The 22,178-nt window shown below is 48.7% G+C and overlaps 1 protein-coding gene across 1 annotated transcript; it reads left to right on the plus strand.

Moving 5' to 3' along the window:
- The first annotated feature begins 1,685 nt into the window (after positions 1 to 1,685).
- LOC141197001 (ragulator complex protein LAMTOR3-like) lies at positions 1,686 to 19,756 on the plus strand. The gene is made up of 5 exons (XM_073662616.1): positions 1,686 to 1,817; positions 2,078 to 2,136; positions 11,300 to 11,433; positions 12,365 to 12,428; positions 19,172 to 19,756. The coding sequence occupies exons 1-5, from the start codon at positions 1,741 to 1,743 to the stop codon at positions 19,354 to 19,356; spliced, it is 519 nt and encodes a 172-aa protein (XP_073518717.1). The 5' UTR covers positions 1,686 to 1,740; the 3' UTR covers positions 19,357 to 19,756.
- Positions 19,757 to 22,178: the final 2,422 nt, after the last annotated feature.

Consider the following 22,178-nt stretch of genomic DNA (forward strand, 5'->3'; position numbering starts at 1 on the left):
ATGTATGAGGCAGTGACGCACGCTAAGAGCACTACAACCAGACGTGGCTGAAGCACACACTACAGCGTGAGCTGCACTCACACACAGAGACCTTGCAGACAGCCGTGAACAGTGCAGATGCAGAGCACTGAGCACTAGTGCTGCAAGACAAAAAGAAATTCTCTATCTACTCCTGTATAGTGTGTTTGGAACCAATTTAGCTAAATACGGATGGAACCACCACACTAATAGGAGAAATCAGGAAAAATTATCAATTAGCAAAAAAGGACAATGTATGAGGCAGTGACGCACGCTGAGCGCACTACAACCAGACGTGGCTGAAGCACACACTACAGGGTGAGCTGCACTCACACACAGAGACCTTGCAGACAGTGGTGAATAGCACAGAGAACTGTGCACTAGCACTGCAAGGCACAGCGATTTATAAAGTAGCTTGGGTAAAGCAGAATAGAGCTAATAGGTAGCTAAAACTGTCCCTGAGAACAACAGCGTCCTATCCCTAACTGAATTCACAGCAGAGTGAGCTCAAAATGGCGGCGGCGGCTTTTATAGTGCATCATGACATCATTTCAGCAGCCAATCACAGCCATGCCATTAGTTAACATACCTACATGCCTAACAGGATGTGCCCACACTTCTTAGGATCCTCATTGGCTGAATAAAATGAAACTGGCTCATTGCATTATGGGAACTTCCGATTCCGGTATACGATATTGCAAAAGTATCGGAATTAAGTATCGGAATTCCGATACCGCAAATATCGGCCGATACCCGATATTTCAGCATCGGATGCTCAACACTACTGATGACACATTAATGACGTTGCACCAGCCAGACTAATCAAAAGCCACGTTAGGGACCCCTCCAAAGTAAGAGATTTGCGAGCCTCCTATCCACAGGCCAGAGACTACTGACTTGGCTGATGGATCGGGATCCCACAAATGAGTACACCCCTCTGTAAAAATAAATCTTTTTTTTCTGTTTTATTGTTTTCATATTCTTAGGATCATAACGTGTTTTATTGGTACTATTTTGGGATATGTAAGTCTTTTTGGTCATCCTTATTTTTGTGATAAAATGACAAATGTGTGTGTTTTTTTTGTTGGAATTTGTTTTTTATTTGATAAAAAAAAATTATTGGGAAAACAAAACCTGTTTTTCAACATTTTTGTAAATGATTAGTTTCACAACGGGAACACGCAATGCGTTAGTTGCATAAATAATCCATTAGTGCAGTTCAATGTCCAGCCTGTGTGTGTTATATTGGCAGGCCGCCTATTAGATGGGGTCTCCAGTCGGATCTAATATCTCCAGTGACCATGGCATGTAAGGAGTTAACGGAGCAGCGGCAGAGTGCTGACAGTGCACCCTTTTACTGCTGGGTCCCTGCTTGATGTGGGTAGTGAGCACTGTTGGATGGAGCCCTGGGATCATGATTCCAGGATGAAGATGCAAGTCCTAATGTCAATGGGCATGTTCCATTAGGAAGTGCTTTGACGGGAAGTGGTTTATCTACTACATTTTTTTTATCTTAACATCCAATATTATGAAAGCTTAGGGTTGATCTCTCGTATCAAAGGGTTTTTTAATCTCCAGCATTCATGGTACATGCACAGGATATGCCATAATAGCTGGATAGGTGATGGTGTTACCTCCCGGGCCTCTGCCTGTCAGGAGTACAGGAGTTCCACTTTGCATTGGCTAACATTCTGAAGCCCGCCATCCTGTTCTTGGTTAGATATGGGTACCCATACTCATCTGCTTTTTCTTTTCTTTTCCAAGGACTTGAGAAGGTTCCTTTACAAAAAACTTCCAAGGTACTTTCTTTCCATAGTTTTTCGTATGATTAATGATTGCTATTATGTAATTATATTTAATAATTTAAGACCTCAACTCCCAAGGTCTGAATAACAAAACTCCTGCCCTCCTCTCTCTGACGATACAGCCTGGTCTCTGGGGCCTTTATTTCTGATACCAATGCCCATGCGTTGGCTCGTTAACAATGGTCATTCTGATGTGAGGTGTGTAGTAAATTATGTCTATTACTAACATAACCTTTTGATTGTTGTTTTATTAGTGTTGAAGGACTTCATGCCATTGTAGTGTCAGACAGAGATGGGGTACCTGTAATTAAAGGTAAGGAACTAGAATGGACATGCATGTCTCGGCATGCAGTTCTGCTGTAATGTGGTTCTCTGCCCTTATACCCACTCTTACAGCTAGGTTACACACCTCAACTCTTATCTCAAACTTCCAAATTAATGATGCGGATATGATGAACCACTGGTGAGCCCAAAAGCAACTATCTGACCAGCATTTGTTCCTGCCAATATTGGAACTCAATCTAATAATTTCAGCCATAATGATAATTGAGATTAAAGAAGTTGTCCACTACTTGTACATTGATGCCCTATCCATAGGATAGGACATCAATGTCTGGTCGGTTGGGGTCCCACACCCGGCACTCCCGCTGATCCGCTGTTATCGGTGCCGCCGGCTGTAAGTGCTTACTTGCGGAGCTTGGCAATCAAGTTGTAGTGGCCACCACAGGGTACTTCACATTCGCCTCCTATTCAGTTCAATTTAATAAGAGGCGGATGTGTAGTACTCCACGGCGGCCACTACAACTAGGCGGCCAAGATCTGCAAGTAAGCACTTCCGTCCGGCAGCACCGATTACAGCTGATCATCAGGGGTGCTGGTTGTGGGACCCCAGTTGATCAGACATTGATGCTCTATCCTACGCATGGGGCATCAATGTAAAAGTAGTGGATGGGTTTGTTTCCATGTTGAGATTTTTTTTTTTTTTTTTTAAGCGGTTTTTGTAGCTAAAGCCAGAAATGAATAATAAATGGTAGATGTCTCTTTTTTTAATCCACTCTTGGTTTTGGCTTCAAAAACTGCATCAAAATCTGAAGTTGGAAACCACTTTCATTATTTTTAAAAGGAAAAAGAGGGTGATATGAATCTTAATACAATTAGTTTACTTTATTTTTTAGTCCGCTTAGAGGACTTGAAAACCTGTGATCCTTTGCTTTTTCTATATACTGCAAAACTATGATTGCTCTATTTAACTGCCACTGCCAGTGATTGACAGCAGCGCCTAGGTAGTTAAACATCAGCGACTGGAACAAGCGCTGCTGCTGAAGACTGATGGTGGCTGTATAGCAGCCGGTATATGGCGCAAGCTGAGCCCCCTCCACACATGCAGACCCCAGTACGAACATACAGGTACATGTGTGACACCCCAGGGGTCTGGTTGCCACAGTGATAGAGATGTTATGTCTGAGAGCAGGTGCGAGGTCCTTTGGTCAGGGATCCTGTGCATGCCACACCTCCTGCCCAGTCTTGGGAGGGGAAGAACTTCCCCTATATAAACCCGGGGCTGAAGCAGGGTTAGGAGTCAAGGAGAGTAGAGACAAGAGACAGTCATAGGAAGAAAGAGCTGGAGCTCAGTGGGAGCAGTGTTACAAGGAGTCAGGGGCTGGCAGCTGCAGAGCTCGCCCTGACTGAGAAGCTTTCTTACCGGACCCGGAGTCCGAGGCTGTGGGGACTAACTCCTACCCAGCAGCAGAAGCCGACCGGCAGGGGATTTCAGGTCCTCAGGCCCAGAAACCCGAAGGCACGGTCACACGTGTGGGACCAGCACCGCCATCATGGAGCGGAAGCCAATAGAAGGCCCCGAGTCACCGGCCATACGGGTGAGCACCACACGGTACACTCAGGGACGTGGGCTACTTATATCCGCTTCTAGCAAGGTAGCCAGAAGAGTACAGTCAGTTTGGGAGGCCTACAACTCCACCTGGCCAGGGGAGATCCCATCTGCTCAAGGACTGACCAGGCCCCAATCACTAGCCAGTACTCCGGGAGGGTCTATCTTTGTCACCAGTAAAGACCCTGAACTACACCGTATCGTCTCCGAGTGGTTCCTGCTACCCCCATCATCCACGTCGGCTGCCCTGAGGCCATACCCCTCCCGTTGGGGGTTATACTATCACGCTGCACAATCCTACCACCGGCCTCAGCGGTCTGCCCTGCAGCAGCAGCTCCTTAGCTGTACTCAACGGGTGGCGTAGTCGTCCAACATCTACCGCTGATACATCGCCGCTCAGTTTGACTCCCTGGGCACGGACCGGGTCACCGCCACGAGACTACAACCCTCAACAGATCCGGCTCCGGGTAAGCTCCCGCGTGCGCAACGCAGCGCGACACAGGCCCAGGGGCGCGTCAACTTTTGGCGTAGTCGGCAGGATTTCGTGCCCGCAACCACCGGGTACTGCGTGCCTGAAAAGCAAAGACTGTTCAAACTTACCAGTGGTGAGGTTTCCCGCCATCCGGCGCCATCTTCTGCCTTCTTCCCGCCATCTGCGAAGTTTTCCCGCCATCCGGCGCCATCTTCGGCCTTCTTCCCGCCATCCGTGGAGTTTTCCCGCCATTGGACGCCATCTTGAGGACGCCGCGCGGGAAGAAGAGGGGCGTGGACTTCGAAGCGCGCGAGAACTGAAGCCCCGCCTCACGTCCGGACGTTGCGTAAGGTCCTGGAAGGAGCCCAGCAGACGCCGACGTCACCGGAGCGCGACTGAAGGTCCTCAACCCTGACGATCTACTGCGGAGCCGCGGCCTACGGAACAGGATCATCGCAAGGTAGGCCACGGTCCACTAGGGGGGAGGAAGATGTCGGATACGGAGGAGAGCTTCACTGCCTCAACCCCCGCCAGCGCCACCGCTGCTGCAGTTATGCCCTTCACCATGCCCTATATCCCGGGAGCAGCTTGGCTACCCCAGTACTCAGGGGAGTCACATACCCTGCATGACTTTAGAGAAAAGCTGGATAGCCTCTTCCAGGTGTACCCCCTCACAGAAGAGCAAAAAGTGAGCATCCTGGTGGCCCAACTAACCGGGGCAGCTAAAAGGGAAGTAAAATCCTGGCCACCTGGGAGGAAGACTGTCGCAGGGATACTAACCCGGCTGAAGGATATCTTTGATACCCGCACCTCAGCCGAGATTAAGCTTAGATTCTACGGGTGCAAGCAGCGAGCGCATGAGAGTATAAGGGACTATGCACTAAACCTACAAGAGGCCCTGAGGGCCATTAAGCAGACCGACCCTGATGGAGTGGGAAACGAGGACAGGCTGTTGACCGAACAATTTATAGAGGGACTGTATTGTAATGCCCACCGAACTCAGTTGCGGGCGATGGCCTTACAGGATCCCCATCTGGGCTTTGCACAGTTCAAGGACAGAGCCATCCGGGTGCTCCGAGAACCGGCACCGGGTGGCGTTATGACCCACAGGCGCCCAGCTATTACTTACCACCAGGAGGCGGCGCCCTTGTCGGCAGGGCCTGTGGGAGCTGATGCGCAGGCTTTGGACAATGACCCGGCTCCAGACCTACACCATCAGGTCCAAGAGCTAGCTAAGAGCGTTGCTGCGCTAACCCGAACTGTGCAGTCTTTACAGGTTTCCACCCCAGGGAAGATCCAGCTGGCATCCGGACCGGAGGACATCCCGTGGTATCGACCAAGGAGGATCCCACCGGCCAGAGGAAGACCCAGTGACCGATACAGCGAGGACGGACGACCCATCTGCCGCCGCTGCAATCAACCCGGACATATGGCAAGGTACTGTTCTTTAAACGGGCACAACCTGGGGTAGAGGGCCAACCCCCAGGGAAAAGATCACCAGGCCCATCGAACTGGCGCGACAGATATGTGGGAGGACGTCCAGTCTTGCCTGTGGTACTGGATGGCATTCCCATGAGTGCCCTACTGGACACCGGGTCACAGGTCACCACCATCCCGTACGTGCTCTTTAAGCAGTACTGGAATGACTCGGATATTACCCGCTACCCTGACGACGACTTGAGTATCATCTCCAGCAATGGCCAGCCCGTGCCACAGATCGGATTTAAAGAGGTGACCATCAAAATCGGTAGAGTCGAACTGGCAGCACAGGGACTGATCATTGTAGATATTGACAAACATGAGAGTCACCCAAAAATAACTCTAGGAACTAATGTAATTGAAAATTGTCTTGCAGAGGTGATTTTCCTTTTACAGCAGGTTGCCAAGAACGCCAGCTCCGGCGAGCAGCGGGTGCTCCAGAAAGAGATCCGGGCACTGATGCGACGGCAACAGGTGGAACTCTCCGGCGGTGAGATTGGTAGCGTAAGAATGTGTGACCCTTTTCCTATTGCCATGCCCCCAAAAAGTGAAATGATGATTTGGTGCCGGGCAGCTATTGGTCTGAGAGGTAGGGATTACCAGGCAATGGTAGAACCAGTTTACTCGGACAGTAGGCCCACCATTTTGACAGCACGGGGGGTGGTTGATGTACGCCATGGGAGGGTGCCCGTTCGCATAATAAATATCGGGGAGAGGGAAGTGTATCTGCCCCGGTATGCCACGCTAGCTAAATTATATACCATTAACCAAAATTCTATACAATCTGTGGAACCCTTGCCTCCATCTCACCCGGAGGAAGGTAACGGCTCTAAGAAAAACATGGAGGACTGGTGTCAGCAACTACATCTGGGTACTGACTCCACTCCCGCACACCAGAAACAAGGAGTCTATCGGGTGGTTCAAGAGTACGAGAGAGTGTTCAGTAAACACCCGTTAGACTTCGGGCGAGTCAAGGGGGTAGAACACCACATCCCCACGGGAGACCATCCTCCTATAAAAGAGAGGTATCGACCCGTACCCCCTGCCCACTACCAACACGCCAAGGGGATGCTTAGAGACATGAAGGAGGCTGGGGTGATCAGGGATAGCTGTAGCCCCTGGGCAGCTCCACTAGTCTTAGTCAGAAAAAAAGACAACACCATGAGGATGTGTGTAGATTACCGAAAAATCAACCGTATCACACACAAGGATGCGTACCCCTTACCAAGGATAGAGGAGTCATTGGCTGCTTTAATATCTGCTAACTTCTTCTCTACCTTGGATCTCACTAGCGGGTACTGGCAGGTTCCTGTAGCAGAGGCGGACCGGGAGAAGACCGCATTCACCACCCCGATGGGACTTAGCGAGTTCACCTGCATGCCGTTCGGACTCTGCAACGCACCAGGAACCTTCCAACGACTAATGGAGTGTTGTCTGGGCCACAGAAACTTCGAGACGGTCCTGTTGTACCTGGACGATGTCATCGTATATTCCAAGACGTATGAGGACCACCTGAAACACCTGGCGGAAGTGTTCGAAGCTCTGGCGAGTTACGGCCTAAAGGTGAAACCCTCCAAGTGTCACCTCCTGAAACCAAAGGTGCAGTACCTGGGACACGTGGTGAGCGCTGACGGAGTGGCTCCCGACCCTGATAAGATCACTGCAATTAAGGAATGGCCAAGCCCCTCCAGCGTAAAAGAAGTGCGGCAGTTCCTCGGGTTGGTAGGCTACTACCGAAGGTTTATTCCCGGTTTCACCAAAAAGGCAGCACCTATGCAGGACCTCCTGATAGGCCAGTCCCGGAAGGCCAAGAACCAGAAGCCGCCCTTCAAATGGGAGGAGCTGGAAGAAGAGTCCTTCCGCCAGCTGAAGATGGCCCTCACGGGGGACGAAATCCTGGCGTACCCGGATTATAGCCAGCCCTTTATCCTCTACACCGACGCCAGTAACATCGGGCTAGGAGCCGTACTGTCCCAGATCCAGCAGGGGAAGGAACGAGTAATCGCCTACGCCAGCCGAAAACTGCGACCCACCTAAAGGAACCCCGAGAATTACAGCTCATTTAAGCTAGAGTTCCTGGCCGTAGTATGGGCAGTCACCGAGCGCTTTAAGCATTACCTCGCTTCTTCCCGGTTCACCGTGTACACGGATAACAACCCGTTGACACACCTGGACACGGCAAGACTCGGTGCCCTGGAGCAGAGGTGGATGGCCCGTCTGTCCAACTACGAGTTCACAATCAAATACCGGGCCGGACGCTCCAATACCAACGCGGATGCCCTGTCCAGGATGCCCAACCTGCCGGACGAAGGAGAAGATCCGGAGGGACTGGAAGAAGTTGAACTCCCTGCGTTCCACCGTCATGGGACTATCCAGTATTCCCACCGGGTAAGGAGTAAGCAGGCTGCTACGTTGAACCCCTTACCTCACTACAACTGGGCGGAAACGCAAGACAGCGACCCTGCCGTCCGACTGGTGAAGGAGATGCTGACTCGCCCGGAGGCTTGCCTTGAACCAGACGCTCCGGAGGAAGCCAAACAACTATGGGCAGAGAAGAGTCGACTGTTCCTTTACAAGGGGAAGTTGTGCCGCAGAATGGTTAACTCCCGGACGCATGAACTACTCTGGCAAGTAGTGGTGCCACGAAGAGACGCAGCCATGGTGATGGAGGCATACCACGACGGAGCTGGACACTTCGGGTGGAAGAAGCTGGAGTTCCTGCTGCGCGAGCGATTCCACTGGGTAGGCATGAGGGGAACCATTGAGAAGTGGTGCAGAGACTGTGGCCCGTGCAACCTGAGAAGGAAGGACCGTGCCAGCCAGAAGACTCCCCTGCAGTCCATCGTCACCCGGCAACCGTTGGAACTGGTAGCCTTGGATCATGTAAAACTGACCCCAAGCAGAAGTGGCTACGTCTACGCGTTAACCATCGTGGATCATTACTCCCGGTTCTTGGTTGTCGTCCCCGTCAAGGACTTAACGGCTCAAACAGCAGCTAGAGCCTTCCAGCAGCACTTTTGCCGTCCACACGGGTACCCGGACCAAGTGCTGACGGACCAGGGACCTGCCTTTGAAGCGGAGGTCTTCCAGGAATTCTGCAATCTGTATGGCTGCCGGAAGATAAGGACGACACCCTACCATCCGCAAACTAATGGACTTTGTGAGAAAATGAACCAGGTGGTAATGGATCTTTTAAAAACGTTGCCCCTGGAAGAACGCAGTCTGTGGCCTGAGAAGTTGCCCGATCTGGTGGACCTATACAACCACATCCCGGTAGGTTCCACCAACTGTACCCCGGCTTACCTAATGAGGGCAAGACCTGGTAAGTTACCTGTTGACCTGGAAATGGGAGTCCTGACACCCGAGGACACTTCACCAGAAACAGACTGGGACACGGAGAGGCAGCAGCAGTACCGGAGAGTACAGGAGAGCGTGGAGCGAAGTCTCTGTCAGGCTAGGGAAAGACAAGAGAAAACTTACAACCAGTATGCTCCCGCTGTTCCCCTGGTACCCGGAGAGCAGGTCTTGAAGAGGAAGAGACGGCTCCACAAGTTGGACGACCAGTGGGAAAAGGACCCGTACACCGTACTGCCCTCAAGCCACGAGAACCCGAAGGTTTGTACCATCAGTAAAGACGGAGGGGAAACCACAGTTATTGTATCCCGGGACCACCTGAAGAAGTGTCCCGAACAACTGAGGAACCCTGAAGAGGAACAAGAAGACCATCGACCCGTAGAGGAAAGGGAAGATATGGTTAGTACTGTGCTCGGGGACTTCCCTCGGTCTTGGACTCAAGTCAATGGTGCAGTTGTGGTACCCGTACTCACCTTCCTCCAACCAGCATCCCAAGCACCTACGGAGCAACAGGTAGAGCTGGAAGAACAGCCGGTCCAGGAGGCAGAAGACCCCACACCCGCAGACCAGGAGGATCAACCCTCTGCTTGCAGTGAGCCTGCCATATCCCTAGTGAGCCAAAGAGCCGGTAGACAGCTGCCCAGTTTACCCTTGACAGCTCCTACACCCTGTAGTTCAGGGCTAGGCAGTCAGCTCCGTAGGTCTACTAGGGCCACTAGAGGCCAGTTACCCGCACGGTGGAGGATTTGAAGTGTATAAATTGTTTTATTTATGTTTACCTGTGTATTGTTGCTTGTGTATAATTTTGTGTTTCTAGTTATTTGTAGGAGTCCTTGGTGGATTTACCGGGAATCCTGTGTACATAGTTGGAGCGTAACCCAGGACGGACTAAAGACTGTTAAGGACTCGGGGTAGGACAGACCCCCTACCTGGTTACGTCTCCCTGTTTTGGTGAAATGGACACCTTGCTTTTCTTCAAAGACTGCACCCGGTTGCGGACACGCCGTAACCATCTTATGTGTTTTTCTTATTGTATTGTTATTATTATACCTTGTTATGTTTTTCTAAAAATATGTTTAGTCCCGGAGTACTAAATTTCACTAGGGGGGAATGTGACACCCCAGGGGTCTGGTTGCCACAGTGATAGAGATGTTATGTCTGAGAGCAGGTGGGAGGTCCTTTGGTCAGGGATCCTGTGCATGCCACACCTCCTGCCCAGTCTTGGGAGGGGAAGAACTTCCCCTATATAAACCCGGGGCTGAAGCAGGGTTAGGAGTCAAGGAGAGTAGAGACAAGAGACAGTCATAGGAAGAAAGAGCTGGAGCTCAGTGGGAGCAGTGTTACAAGGAGTCAGGGGCTGGCAGCTGCAGAGCTCGCCCTGACTGAGAAGCTTTCTTACCGGACATGGAGTCCGAGGCTGTGGGGACTAACTCCTACCCAGCAGCAGAAGCCGACCGGCAGGGGATTTCAGGTCCTCAGGCCCAGAAACCCGAAGGCACGGTCACACGTGTGGGACCAGCACCGCCATCGTGGAGCGGAAGCCAATAGAAGGCCCCGAGTCACCGGCCATACGGGTGAGCACCACACGGTACACTCAGGGACGTGGGCTACTTATATCCGCTTCTAGCAAGGTAGCCAGAAGAGTACAGTCAGTTTGGGAGGCCTACAACTCCGCCTGGCCAGGGGAGATCCCATCTGCTCAAGGACTAACCAGGCCCCAATCACTAGCCAGTACTCCGGGAGGGTCTATCTTTGTCACCAGTAAAGACCCTGAACTACACCGTACCGTCTCCGAGTGGTTCCTGCTACCCCCATCATCCACGTCGGCTGCCCTGAGGCCATACCCCTCCCGTTGGGGGTTATTCTATCACGCTGCACAATCCTACCACCGGCCTCAGCGGTCTGCCCTGCAGCAGCAGCTCCTTAGCTGTACTCAACGGGTGGCGTAGTCGTCCAACATCTACCGCTGATACATCGCCGCTCAGTTTGACTCCCTGGGCACGGACCGGGTCACCGCCACGAGACTACAACCCTCAACAGATCCGGCTCCGGGTAAGCTCCCGCGTGCGCAACGCAGCGCGACACAGGCCCAGGGGCGCGTCACATGCATTTGCTCCAGAGTTGTAAAGAGCCATGCCACATGACTTGGGCTATAAAGCCAAACCAGGACCCTCTATTTGTGTACAGCCATTTTGGGCTGCTTGTACCTCATCAACCAAAAGTAGGAGACTGGATTATAGAAATGTTCACATTCATAACACTTATTGCTGTTTTCTTTATCAGTTGCAAATGAGAATTCCCCTGAACATGCTCTGAGGCCATGTTTCCTATCCACATTTGCACTTTCCACTGACCAGGGAAGCAAGCTGGGACTCTCCAAAAACAAAAGCATCATATGTTACTACAACACGTATCAGGTAGGTAAGGCTGTAGACCCAGGACGGCTTTGTGAGCATCAGGTGTGATTATCACGATCGGTGGTGGTGATGGACATGCTCATCCCAACCAGATTCAAGTGGTATCATCTGGTTTAGAGTTTTTTGGGGGCAGGTATTTTCGGGCAGGTCTGTCTGACCTGCTATACAGTTGGCTTTAGATATGTAGATTGTAAATATTTTCCAAAGTTCTCAAAGAGATTGTCCCAAATCAGAAAATCGTGATCCCTGGGTGCAGTTTGTTATAAAACGATTGTAAAATTGTCTGGTGTAAGCCACCCTCTTCCGGTCCGGTGCTGAGCCTCTCCGGCTGCTCCATGTGTCCAGTATTACCTGCGGGGCCGATGTCACATCAGCAGCTTGGCAGCCAGTCAGTGAGCACAGGTGTTTTGAGTGGGGTGTTATGTCTACACCGCCAAGCCACTGAGCTCTCTGATTTGCTGGTGTGCTGTCGACATGACGTCAGCGCTGCAGCCCATATCCGTTACCGAGAGCTATGGTGGAGACTCAGCCCTGCACCTGGGGAGGGGGAGTAAAGCGTGGGGTCCAAGAACAAGCTAAACCCTGATGAAACACTTTGTTTTAATTCCATTTGTTATGAGGATTGTGTGTAAAGTGCCGGTGTTAATAGACATATTAATATGCCCATCCTCCTTTTAGAATTGCTGTTTCAGTCCTCATTGCACTGATATTAACCGGATCTCACTGTGTTTTCTTTGTGGTCCACAAGTCACTTTCTCCATGCATACCTCACATTACGGTTCATAGGGATCCATTGGAAGTGTTTTCCATGTTCATTGTACAGTAAAGCATCATTTACACAATAGAAAACGCCTTTAAGCAGCATGGAAATATGGAGATTATAAGTATCACTTCATTTCTATTGTCTGTAAGTCATTGATTTGTGTTTCAGGTTGTCCAGTTTAACAGATTGCCGTTGGTTGTGAGCTTCATAGCTAGCAGCAATGCCAATACAGGTAGGCGTTCTTCTGTATTATTTACATTGTATTTACATGTCTAGCCCGATAAAAGGTGCAGTGTACAGTACAGACCAAAAGTTTGGACACACCTTCTCATTTAAAGATTTTTCTGTATTTTCATGACTTTGAAAATTGTACATTCACACTGAAGGCGTCAAAACTATGAATTAACACATGTGGAATTATATACTTACTAGATGGTGGCCCGATTCTAACGCATCGGGTATTCTAGAATATGTATGCGGCCGACCGGGCGCAATTAGCAGAGCGGTGTTTAAATTTGGCGCCAAAATCGCTGATTGGTCGCGTTTGGCAACCGCGACCAATCAGCAAAGCGGTGTTTAAATTTGGCGGCAATATCGGAGGTTGGTCGCGGGCGGCGGCCGCGACCAATCAGCGAACCGTGTTAGTGAGAACTGGAGAGCGTGTTTAAATTTGGCACCAAAATCGCTGATTAGTCGCGACCAATCAGCAGAGCGGTTTTTAAATTTGGCGCCAATACTGCTGATTGGTCGCGACCGCCGACCAATCAGCAGAGCGATGCAGAGCGTTGTTTAAATTTGGCGCCAAAATCGCTGATTGGTCGCGGATGGCGGCCGCAACCAATCAGCAGAGCGGTGTTTAAATTTGGCACCAATCTCGCTGATTGGTCGCGGCTGGCGGCCGCAACCAATCAGCAAAGCGGTGTTTAAATTTTGGGCCAAAATCGCTGATTGGTCGCGGGCGGCGGTCGCGACCAATCGGCGAACCGTGTTAGTGAGGACTGGAGAGCGTGTTTACATTTGGCACCAAAATCACTGATTAGTCGCGACCGCGACCAATCAGCAAAGAGGTGTTTAAATTTGGCGACAATACTGCTGATTGGTCGCGGCCGGCGACCGCGACCAATCAGCAGAGCGATGCAGAGTGGGGTTTAAATTTGGCGCCAAAATCGCTGATTAGTCGTGGCTGACGGCTGCGACCAATCAGCAGAGGGTTGTTTAAATTTGGCGCCAAAATCGCTGATTGGTCGCGGCCGGTGGCCTCAACCAATCAGCAGAGCGGTGTTTAAAATTGTCGCCAATCTCGCTGATTGTTCGCGGCTGGCGGCCGCGACCAATCAGCAGAGCGGGGTTTAAATTTGGCACCAATAATGCTGATGGGTCGCGGCCGGCGACCGCGACCAATCAGCAGAGCGGGGTTTAAATTTGGCCCCAATACTGCTAATGGGTCGCGGCAAGCGACTGCGACCAATCAGCAGAGCGTTGTTTAAATTTGGCACAAAAAACGAAGATTGGTCGCGGCCGGTGGTTGCGACCAATCAGCAGAGTGAGGTTTAAATTTGGCGCCAATACTGCTGACTGGTCACGACCGACAACCGTGACCAATCAGCAGAGCGGTGTTTAAATTTTGCGCCAATACTGCTGATTGATCTCGGCCAGTGACCGAGATCAATCAGCAGAGCGTTGCTTAAATTTGGCGCCAATCTCGTTGATTGGTCGCGGACTCCAGCTGACGTTGGGCGTGACCAATCACTGATTGGGCGCCACATTTAAATAGCGTCCGCGACCAATCAGCACAGCGGTGTTTAAATGTGGAGCCAAGATCGGTGATTGGTCGCGGACGATATTTAAATTTGGCGCCCAAACCGGTGATTGGTCGCGGGCAGCGCCAGCGACCAATCAGCGATTTTAAACACAAATGTCCGGACCTTTGTAACACCATGCAGATACTGTGGGGACATCAGCGGCTAGGGTGTGAAGGGAAGACAGGGGAGCGGCGCTACGGGTCCGGATACTTCTGCTCCGAGCGCCCGCTCATGTCCCGGGTTCTCGGAGCGGAAGTACCCGCACAGGCAGCGCCGCTGACATCCAATTGGTCGCGGCCGCTATTTAAATCTGCAGCACAAATCGGTGATTGGTCGCTGTCTTGGCCCGCGACCAATCACTGATTTTGGTGCCAAAGTTAAACACTATTGTGCTCATTGGTCGCGGCCGCTGAACGCGACCAATCACCGATTTGGGCGCCAAATTTAAACATCGGCCGCGACCAATCACCGATCTTGGCTCCACATTTAAACACCGCTGTGCTGATTGGTCGCGGCCGATATTTAAATTTGGCGCCCAAATCGGTGATTGGTCGCGGGCAGCGAAAAAGTGAAAAAGTGAAAAAATAAACACTTTTTCATTTTTATGAATCAATTTGTGAAGCACCTGGGGTTCCAAGTGCTCACTATGCATCTAGATAGGTGCCTTGGGGGGTCTAGTTTCCAAAATGGGGTCACTTGTGGGGGAGCTCCAATGTTTGGGCACACAGGGACTCTCCAAATGCAACATGGTATCCGCTAACAAATTGAATGGAAAATCGGCTCAAATTGTTAGCGGACACCACGTTGCGTTTGGAGAGCCCCTCTGTGCCCAAACTTTGGAGCTCCCCCACAAGTGACCCCATTTTGGAAACTAGACCCCCCAAGGCACCTTTCTAGATGCATAGTGAGCACTTGGAACCCCCAGGTGCTTCACAAATTGATTCGTAAAAATGAAAAAGTGAAAAAATAAACACTTTTTCATTTTTATGAATCAATTTGTGAAGCACCTGGGGTTCCAAGTGCTCACTATGCATCTAGATAGGTGCCTTGGGGGGTCTAGTTTCCAAAATGGGGTCACTTGTGGGGGAGCTCCAAAGTTTGGGCACACAGGGGCTCTCCAAACGCAACATGGTGTCCGCTAACAATTTGAGCCGACAATTTGTTAGCGGATATCATGTTGCATTTGGAGAGTCCCTGTGTGCCCAAACATTGGAGCTCCCCCACAAGTGACCCCATTTTGGAAACTAGACCCCCCAAGGCACCTATCTAGATGCATAGTGAGCACTTGGAACCCCCAGGTGCTTCACAAATTGATTCGTAAAAATGAAAAAGTGAAAAAAAAAACACTTTTTCATTTTTATGAATCAATTTGTGAAGCACATGGGGGTTCCAAGTGCTCACTATGCATCTAGATAGGTGCCTTGGGGGGTCTAGTTTCCAAAATGGGGTCACTTGTCGGGGAGCTCCAAAGTTTGGGCACACAGGGGCTCTCCAAACGCAACATGGTGTCCGCTAACAATTTGAGCCGACAATTTGTTAGCGGATATCATGTTGCATTTGGAGAGTCCCTGTGTGCCCAAACTTTGGAGCTCCCCCACAAGTGACCCCATTTTGGAAACTAGACCCCCCAAGGCACCTATCTAGATGCATAGTGAGCACTTGGAACCCCCAGGTGCTTCACAAATTGATTTGTAAAAATGAAAAAGTGAAAAAAAAAACACTTTTTCATTTTTATGAATCAATTTGTGAAGCACCTGGGGGTTCCAAGTGCTCACTATGCATCTAGATAGGTGCCTTGGGGGGTCTAGTTTCCAAATGGGGTCACTTGTGGGGGAGCTCCAAAGTTTGGGCACACAGGGGCTCTCCAAACGCAACATGGCGTCCGCTAACAATTTGAGCCGATTTTCCATTCAATTTGTTAGCGGACACCATGTCGCGTTTGGAGAGCCCGTGATGTGCCTAAACAGTGGAGCTCCCCCACAAGTGTCCCCATTTTGGAAACTATACCCCTCAAGGATTTTATTAAGGTGTATAGTGAACATTTTGAACCCAGAGGTACTGCACAGAATTTGTTTACATTAGGTCATCATAATGAATAAGTTGTCATTATTCTTGAGCGCAAGTGCTCGCTACTTGAGTTTGCATCGGGTACTCAGGTATGCACCATGTACAGCGTGTGCTCGAGTGACATGCTCGAGTCCCTGCTCCGCATGTTTCACGGTTATTAGACACCCAAAAAAAAACATGCGGGGATCGCTCGTGCATGGCAGGCAATCCCCGTAAAGTTTTTTTGGCCGCGAAGCATATGGGGCAGAGACTCGAGCATGTCACTAAAATACCCACGATACTCAACGCATACCAGAGCACCCGATGCAAACTCAAGTAGCGAGCACTTGCGCTCAACACTAGTCGCCATATCGTCATCTTTTTTTCTTACTTTTGAAAAAAATCCCAACCCCAGCCCTAACCCTAGCACAACCCTAACCATAGCACAACCCTAGCCCCAGCACAACCCTAGCCCCAGCACAACCCTAGCCCCAGCACAGCCCTAGCCCCAAACCCAGCCCTAACCCTAGCCCAATCCTAACCCAAGAGTTTATTTTTGACGCCGTTCCTTGTGCGGTATAAGTGATTAGACGACTTTATTCTTCGGGTCGGTGTGATTACAGCAATGGCAGAATCATATGGGGTTTTTATGACTGACAGCTGTCACACACTAAAAGACGCATTTTTTTGTAAAATCTAGTTTTTGCATCGCCATATTTTGAGAGCTATAATTTTTCCAGATTTTGGCAGACAGTCATGTGACGGCTCGTTTTTTGCGGGATGACTTGACGTTGTTATTGGTGCCATTTTCAGGCACGAGACATTTTTTGATCGCTTTCTATTCCGATTTTTGGGAGGCAGAATAAACAAAAACCAACAATTCAGGAATTGTTTTTTTTTTTTTTTTTTTTATTCTGTTCCGCGTGTGGTAAAACTGATGAGGTAGCTTTATTCTTCGGGTCAGTACGTTTACAGCGGTACCACATTTGTATCATTTTTCTATGTTTTGGCACTTATACACAATAAAAGCTATTTTATAGAAAAAAATATTTTTTAGCATCGCTTTATTCTGAGAGCTATAACTTTTTTATTTTTCGGCTGATGGAGCTGTATGGCGGCTTGTTTTTTGCGGGACAAGATGACGTTTTCAGCGGTACCATTTTTATTTATATGCGTCTTTTTGATCGCGTGTTATTCAACTTTTTGTTTGGCGGTATGGTGATAAAGCATTGTTTTTTGCTTCGTTTTTTTATTTATTTTTTTTACCGTGTTCACTGAAGGGGTTAACTAGTGGGACAGTTTTATAGGTCAGGTTGTTCCGGACGCGGCGATACCAAATATGTGTACTTTTATTGTTTTTTTTTGTTTTTTTTTATAATAATATTTATTGATGGGTACATTATATTTTTATTTTTGGTGGATTATTTTTTTTATTTTTTTTTTATATTTTTGCAATTTTTTTTTTTCCACTTTCAGACAGTTTATACACTTTATTACTTTGTCCCACTCTGGGACTTTCACTTTTTTTTCTCTGATCGCCTGCATGGCACAGGAATGGAGCACCATCCCTATGCCATGCAGGCTATCAGCGGTGCACAGTGTGAAGATTGTTTGGAGATGCACTGCGCATGTCCAAACAATCTTCCTGCTGTCTGGTGACCCGGATGTTGTCATGACGACATCGGGTCGTCATGGCAACACCCGGGAAGCCTTTGCAGACTGCGCTGGAAGCCGGAAGAGGAGGTGAGTATCGGCGATCACCTCCCCTTGCCCCCGCAATGCCGCGATCGGCTGCGATCGACTTCGATCGCAGCATCGCGGGGGTTAATGTGCTGGGAGCGGTGCAGGACCGCTCCCTGCACATAGTACCGGGTGTCAGCTGTGACAATCAGCTGACACCCGGCGGCGATCGCGCCCGCACAGCCTGTGTGCGCGCGCGATCGCCATGACGTACTAATACAGGTCTGGCTCTTAAGTCCCAGGGCACAGACGCGTATTAGTACGTCAGATGTTGTTAAGGGGTTAACGTCAAAAAAGTGCTCTGGTCTCCAATTCTCAACACTAGTCCTGGCAGATCCACTTCCAACTTGTGCCCGCTTTCCTGGACTATAATACGGGTGTCCTATTCTTCAGAGGATAGCACGCCCATCATTCAGCTGAGTGGAAGCAATGGATCTAAATTGACTCTCACATCAAACATTTGCTTAAAATCTGTCTGGTGAAAACAAGTAACCGCCTATGCACAAGGTAGCTGATAACTGATTGATTGGTGGAGGTATGACCACTGCAACCTGCACCGATTGGTAAAAGGGGGCACTTTCATGCCCATTAGAAAGATGGTTGACCGCTGCTCTACTCATTCCCTGTGGGCTGTGGAATGCTGCATTCGGCTTTTTCTGGCCGCCCCATAGAGAACGAATGGTCCTGCAATCAGGCATGTGCACTGCTGATGAACTTTAATGAGGATAAAAGTACCCTGCTGGGGATAAAAATTTCTTGATTTGCCCCCACTAATCAATAAGTGATAACTCGTCTTTGGAGAATCCCTTTAGCCAAAATGTATTGGCTTCATGTGTGCTCTGAATGGAAGCCACTACAATAGTAATTACACTGCACAACAAATGCCATCAATAACCGGTCTCAGACGCATCCAGCACTATGTCTACCATATTGTCCACCTGAACTAAGATTACACAGTGGGCTAGTCATCACTGACCAGTTATCAGCCACTAACAAATGTCACAACTGGCTCTACATAGTCAAGTTTTAGTTCTATCTGCATAATATTAGTTTCATTTTGTAATGAGGATTAAAGTTCCTTCTGCTTCCAAACAGTGCGACACGACCTCCACGATCAGTAAGTTACAGAACTTGTCTTCACTCAATATCCCCTTTAAGCAGTTGGACAAAGAGCAGTTCCCAGAACAGGTTCCTCTCATTTCTACCGTTTGATGCAGTTTTATGCCGGATGATGGAAAGTTTCAGGTTCCCACTTTCTGCCCTGAAATCGGAGTACACATATTGTCTACAGCAGCTTGTAGTCTGCCAACAGCTGGAATATACATAGAAATATGGACTTCTGCAGTCAATTTTCACTATTTATTCATATATATATATATTTTTTTAGGTCTAATCCTTAGTTTGGAAAAAGAACTTGGCCCCTTGTTTGAAGAGCTTCGACAAGTGGTGGAGAATTCTTCATCTGCGTTGTCCTCAAAAGAAGTCATGAACTTTTGGTGTGGGGAAAAAAAAAAGGTTGCCATTTCCAAAGCAATGAAACACTTTGTACTTGTAGTTCTGCCAGTGCACTGAGTAATATTCCTCTCTGCTAGAGAAATGAAGGAGAACTGCTGGATTTCTAGGGGGCATCAGCCCTAACATTTCACATTCCCCCTAAGTGAAGGAGCTTATCCGCTGCAGAGATGGATCCAGTTGTGGTTACACTGGGCAATTAACCAACAAATTCCCTGCAGATAACCATTGTATTAACACAGTAAGAGGCGTAGATTTGTATCGGTCGTATTCTCTGTTGCTTTTCTATCTGGAACCACATTAAATTGTAACTTGCTGATATTAAACCTAGGACATTGTGTGCACAGAGCCAATGATGACGTGTGAGTGTCTCAGTGACATCTGCAGATCTTTGTAGCTGGTTTCATAGCGGCTTAAAATGACATTGGTCTGCACTGACGGGTAAAATCCAGAAGCAGAATACTGCTAGAATGGTTTGCTCTCTAGCTCCCCCTGTTGTTAGTCCTCCTCATGGTCACTATGGAGGACGACTGATCAGAGTGAAGCTGCCATCCACCTTCCAAACCACAAATTCTTACCAACACATTAGACTATAATAGCTAGCTATCTTCAGTGAACTTTCAACCTAGAACGGAGCAGAGCAGTGGCAATGGGGAAAGTCAGATACCTGTAATAATAAACCTCTCGCCACTAGATGGCAGCATAGGACCATTGTAAAAAGTTATTTTCTGCAACTATTAAGCTTGCCTATAGAATATAATGCACTTACCACTGTCTCTTGAGGAACCGAGGCTTGTAGCCTTAAGATTTTTACCTACAAGATTAACAGAAAAAATATTCCAGATGTAATTGTGTGTGGAACTCATTCTGCTTATGATGCAGTTTTTCAGCTCCCATTACTAGGACTGACACTGGTCTGAGGACGCTCCTGATTGTGGAAAGGAGTAAGCTCCTTCCAATATAAAGTGATGTGCGGCCGCTGCTTTTGGGGGAAAGCTGCTCTTTTGTCAGCGGCATCAAGATTTTCTAACTGTTCATGGGAGGAGAATCACCGATTTGTTAGTGCCACGTTAAACTGGGGTCTTTTGCGGTCAATGTATAATTAAAGTGACCCTACTGTGTAACTTTCTTCTGACATATCGCCATATCATTTGTGGGACTTAGTGAGTTTGAGACTCGTATGGAAGGTTATAATAAGCGATGCTGAAGCATTGGAATAGAAATGACGGCATTTGACACATTAACTGTTTTTACATCTTGCAATACAATTTAACTTTAAAAAATAATAAATAAAACTAATGCCTTGATTGCAGTTTTTGTGCTACTTGAAGTTGTGAAAAAATTTGGCAACTTTTGTCATTCTTAGACCATTACTGGCCGGCTTCACCAGCTTTTCCAAAAGTGGGTGGAACTTGGACTGGTCGTGAGCGTGCAAACCCGACAAATTCACCATGAAAGGAGCCACAAAGTAGTGTCAATTACTACAGCCATCTACACCAGCTCAGGGCTACTGGATATGTCTTGGGGTGGCGTACGGCTCCTAATTCATTAAGAATAGCAACTTACTCCAGGGCGCTCATTATTAACATTGATGTACAAAAGGCCAGTCTTAATGAATCAGGGCCTTTATCTTTAATAGGTTGAGAATGACCATTGAATTTATAATTCATCTTAATGCACACTATATAGTATTACATTAAACCAGAGTCGTATATGATTATTTCATTTTCTGTACAACTTTGGTTAATATTTTGTATACGAATAAATTTGGCAAATCCTAACAGTATACTTCCTAAAGAATGTCCAAAACCTGAGACAGAAACAAAATGCACATATACCCTGCTGTGAGTAAAAGCAATAGTGCATAGAAATAACATGGAGTACTTGGTAAAAAAGCGTAAAAGCTATCCCACCAGCGTTAAGGTGTACCCAAAGCGGGATGGTCCTAACCTCTAGTATTAAAACCTTACCATGTGTCAGTGACGTCAATGTGAATAAGGGACTAAATGGCCTTCTTCCTGAATAGTTGGTAAACATTAAAAACATTAAAATACCTGGGACTGTAAAGGACTCTGTGGCTTCTATGGCGGCTTGTTTCCTCGCTGATTGATAAATTCTTCATTTCATTCTTCAATGATCTTGTTCTGAGGGGAGTTTGTAGCTGTTTTTGTTGTTACTGAGCTTCTCTGGCAGACCATAGCACTCCTTGTATTATATGGACACTTGGACAGTCATTCATCTGAATTGCTGATTTCTAATACAAAAACAATATATTGTTTACTGCTTTCTCAGCAAGATAAGCTTTGATTAGACATCTCTTTTTAGATTTGCAGGGCTGCCACCGGCAAGTTCAGGGCCCCATACTGGCAAATTTTTCAGGCCTCCTTGAGACTGTGCCCATGCTCCACCCCCAGCCAAGCCTCAACACCGCCCACTGCCCAGGCACCACCCCCAGCCTAGCCTCAACACTGCCCACTGCCCAGGTTCCACCCCCAGCCTAGCCTCAACTCCTCCCACTGCCCAGGCTCCACCCCCAGCCTAGCCTCAACACTGCCCACTGCCCAGGCTCCACCCCCAGCCTAGCCTCAACACCGCCTGCTGCCCAGGCTCCACCCCCAGCCTAGCCTAAACACCTCCCACTGCCCAGGCTCCACCCACAGCCTAGCCTCAACACCTCCCACTGCCCAGGCTCCACCCCCAGCCTAGCCTCAACACCTCCCACTCTTGGAAAAACTCCACTTCTGCGCCACATCTTCACCAATCGCACATTAACAGTTCCCATTGAACACCATATCACACACATAGCCATCAGCTTTTGTTTTGACCAAAAGATTGTTTTAAGCCTGCCACCACAACAAGGGTAGACTCCTTTGGCAGTAACC

Source organism: Phyllobates terribilis, unplaced genomic scaffold, assembly GCF_046119375.1.
Source record: "Phyllobates terribilis strain yellow unplaced genomic scaffold, ASM4611937v1 Scaffold_79__1_contigs__length_6888602, whole genome shotgun sequence".
Taxonomy (NCBI): domain Eukaryota; kingdom Metazoa; phylum Chordata; class Amphibia; order Anura; family Dendrobatidae; genus Phyllobates; species Phyllobates terribilis.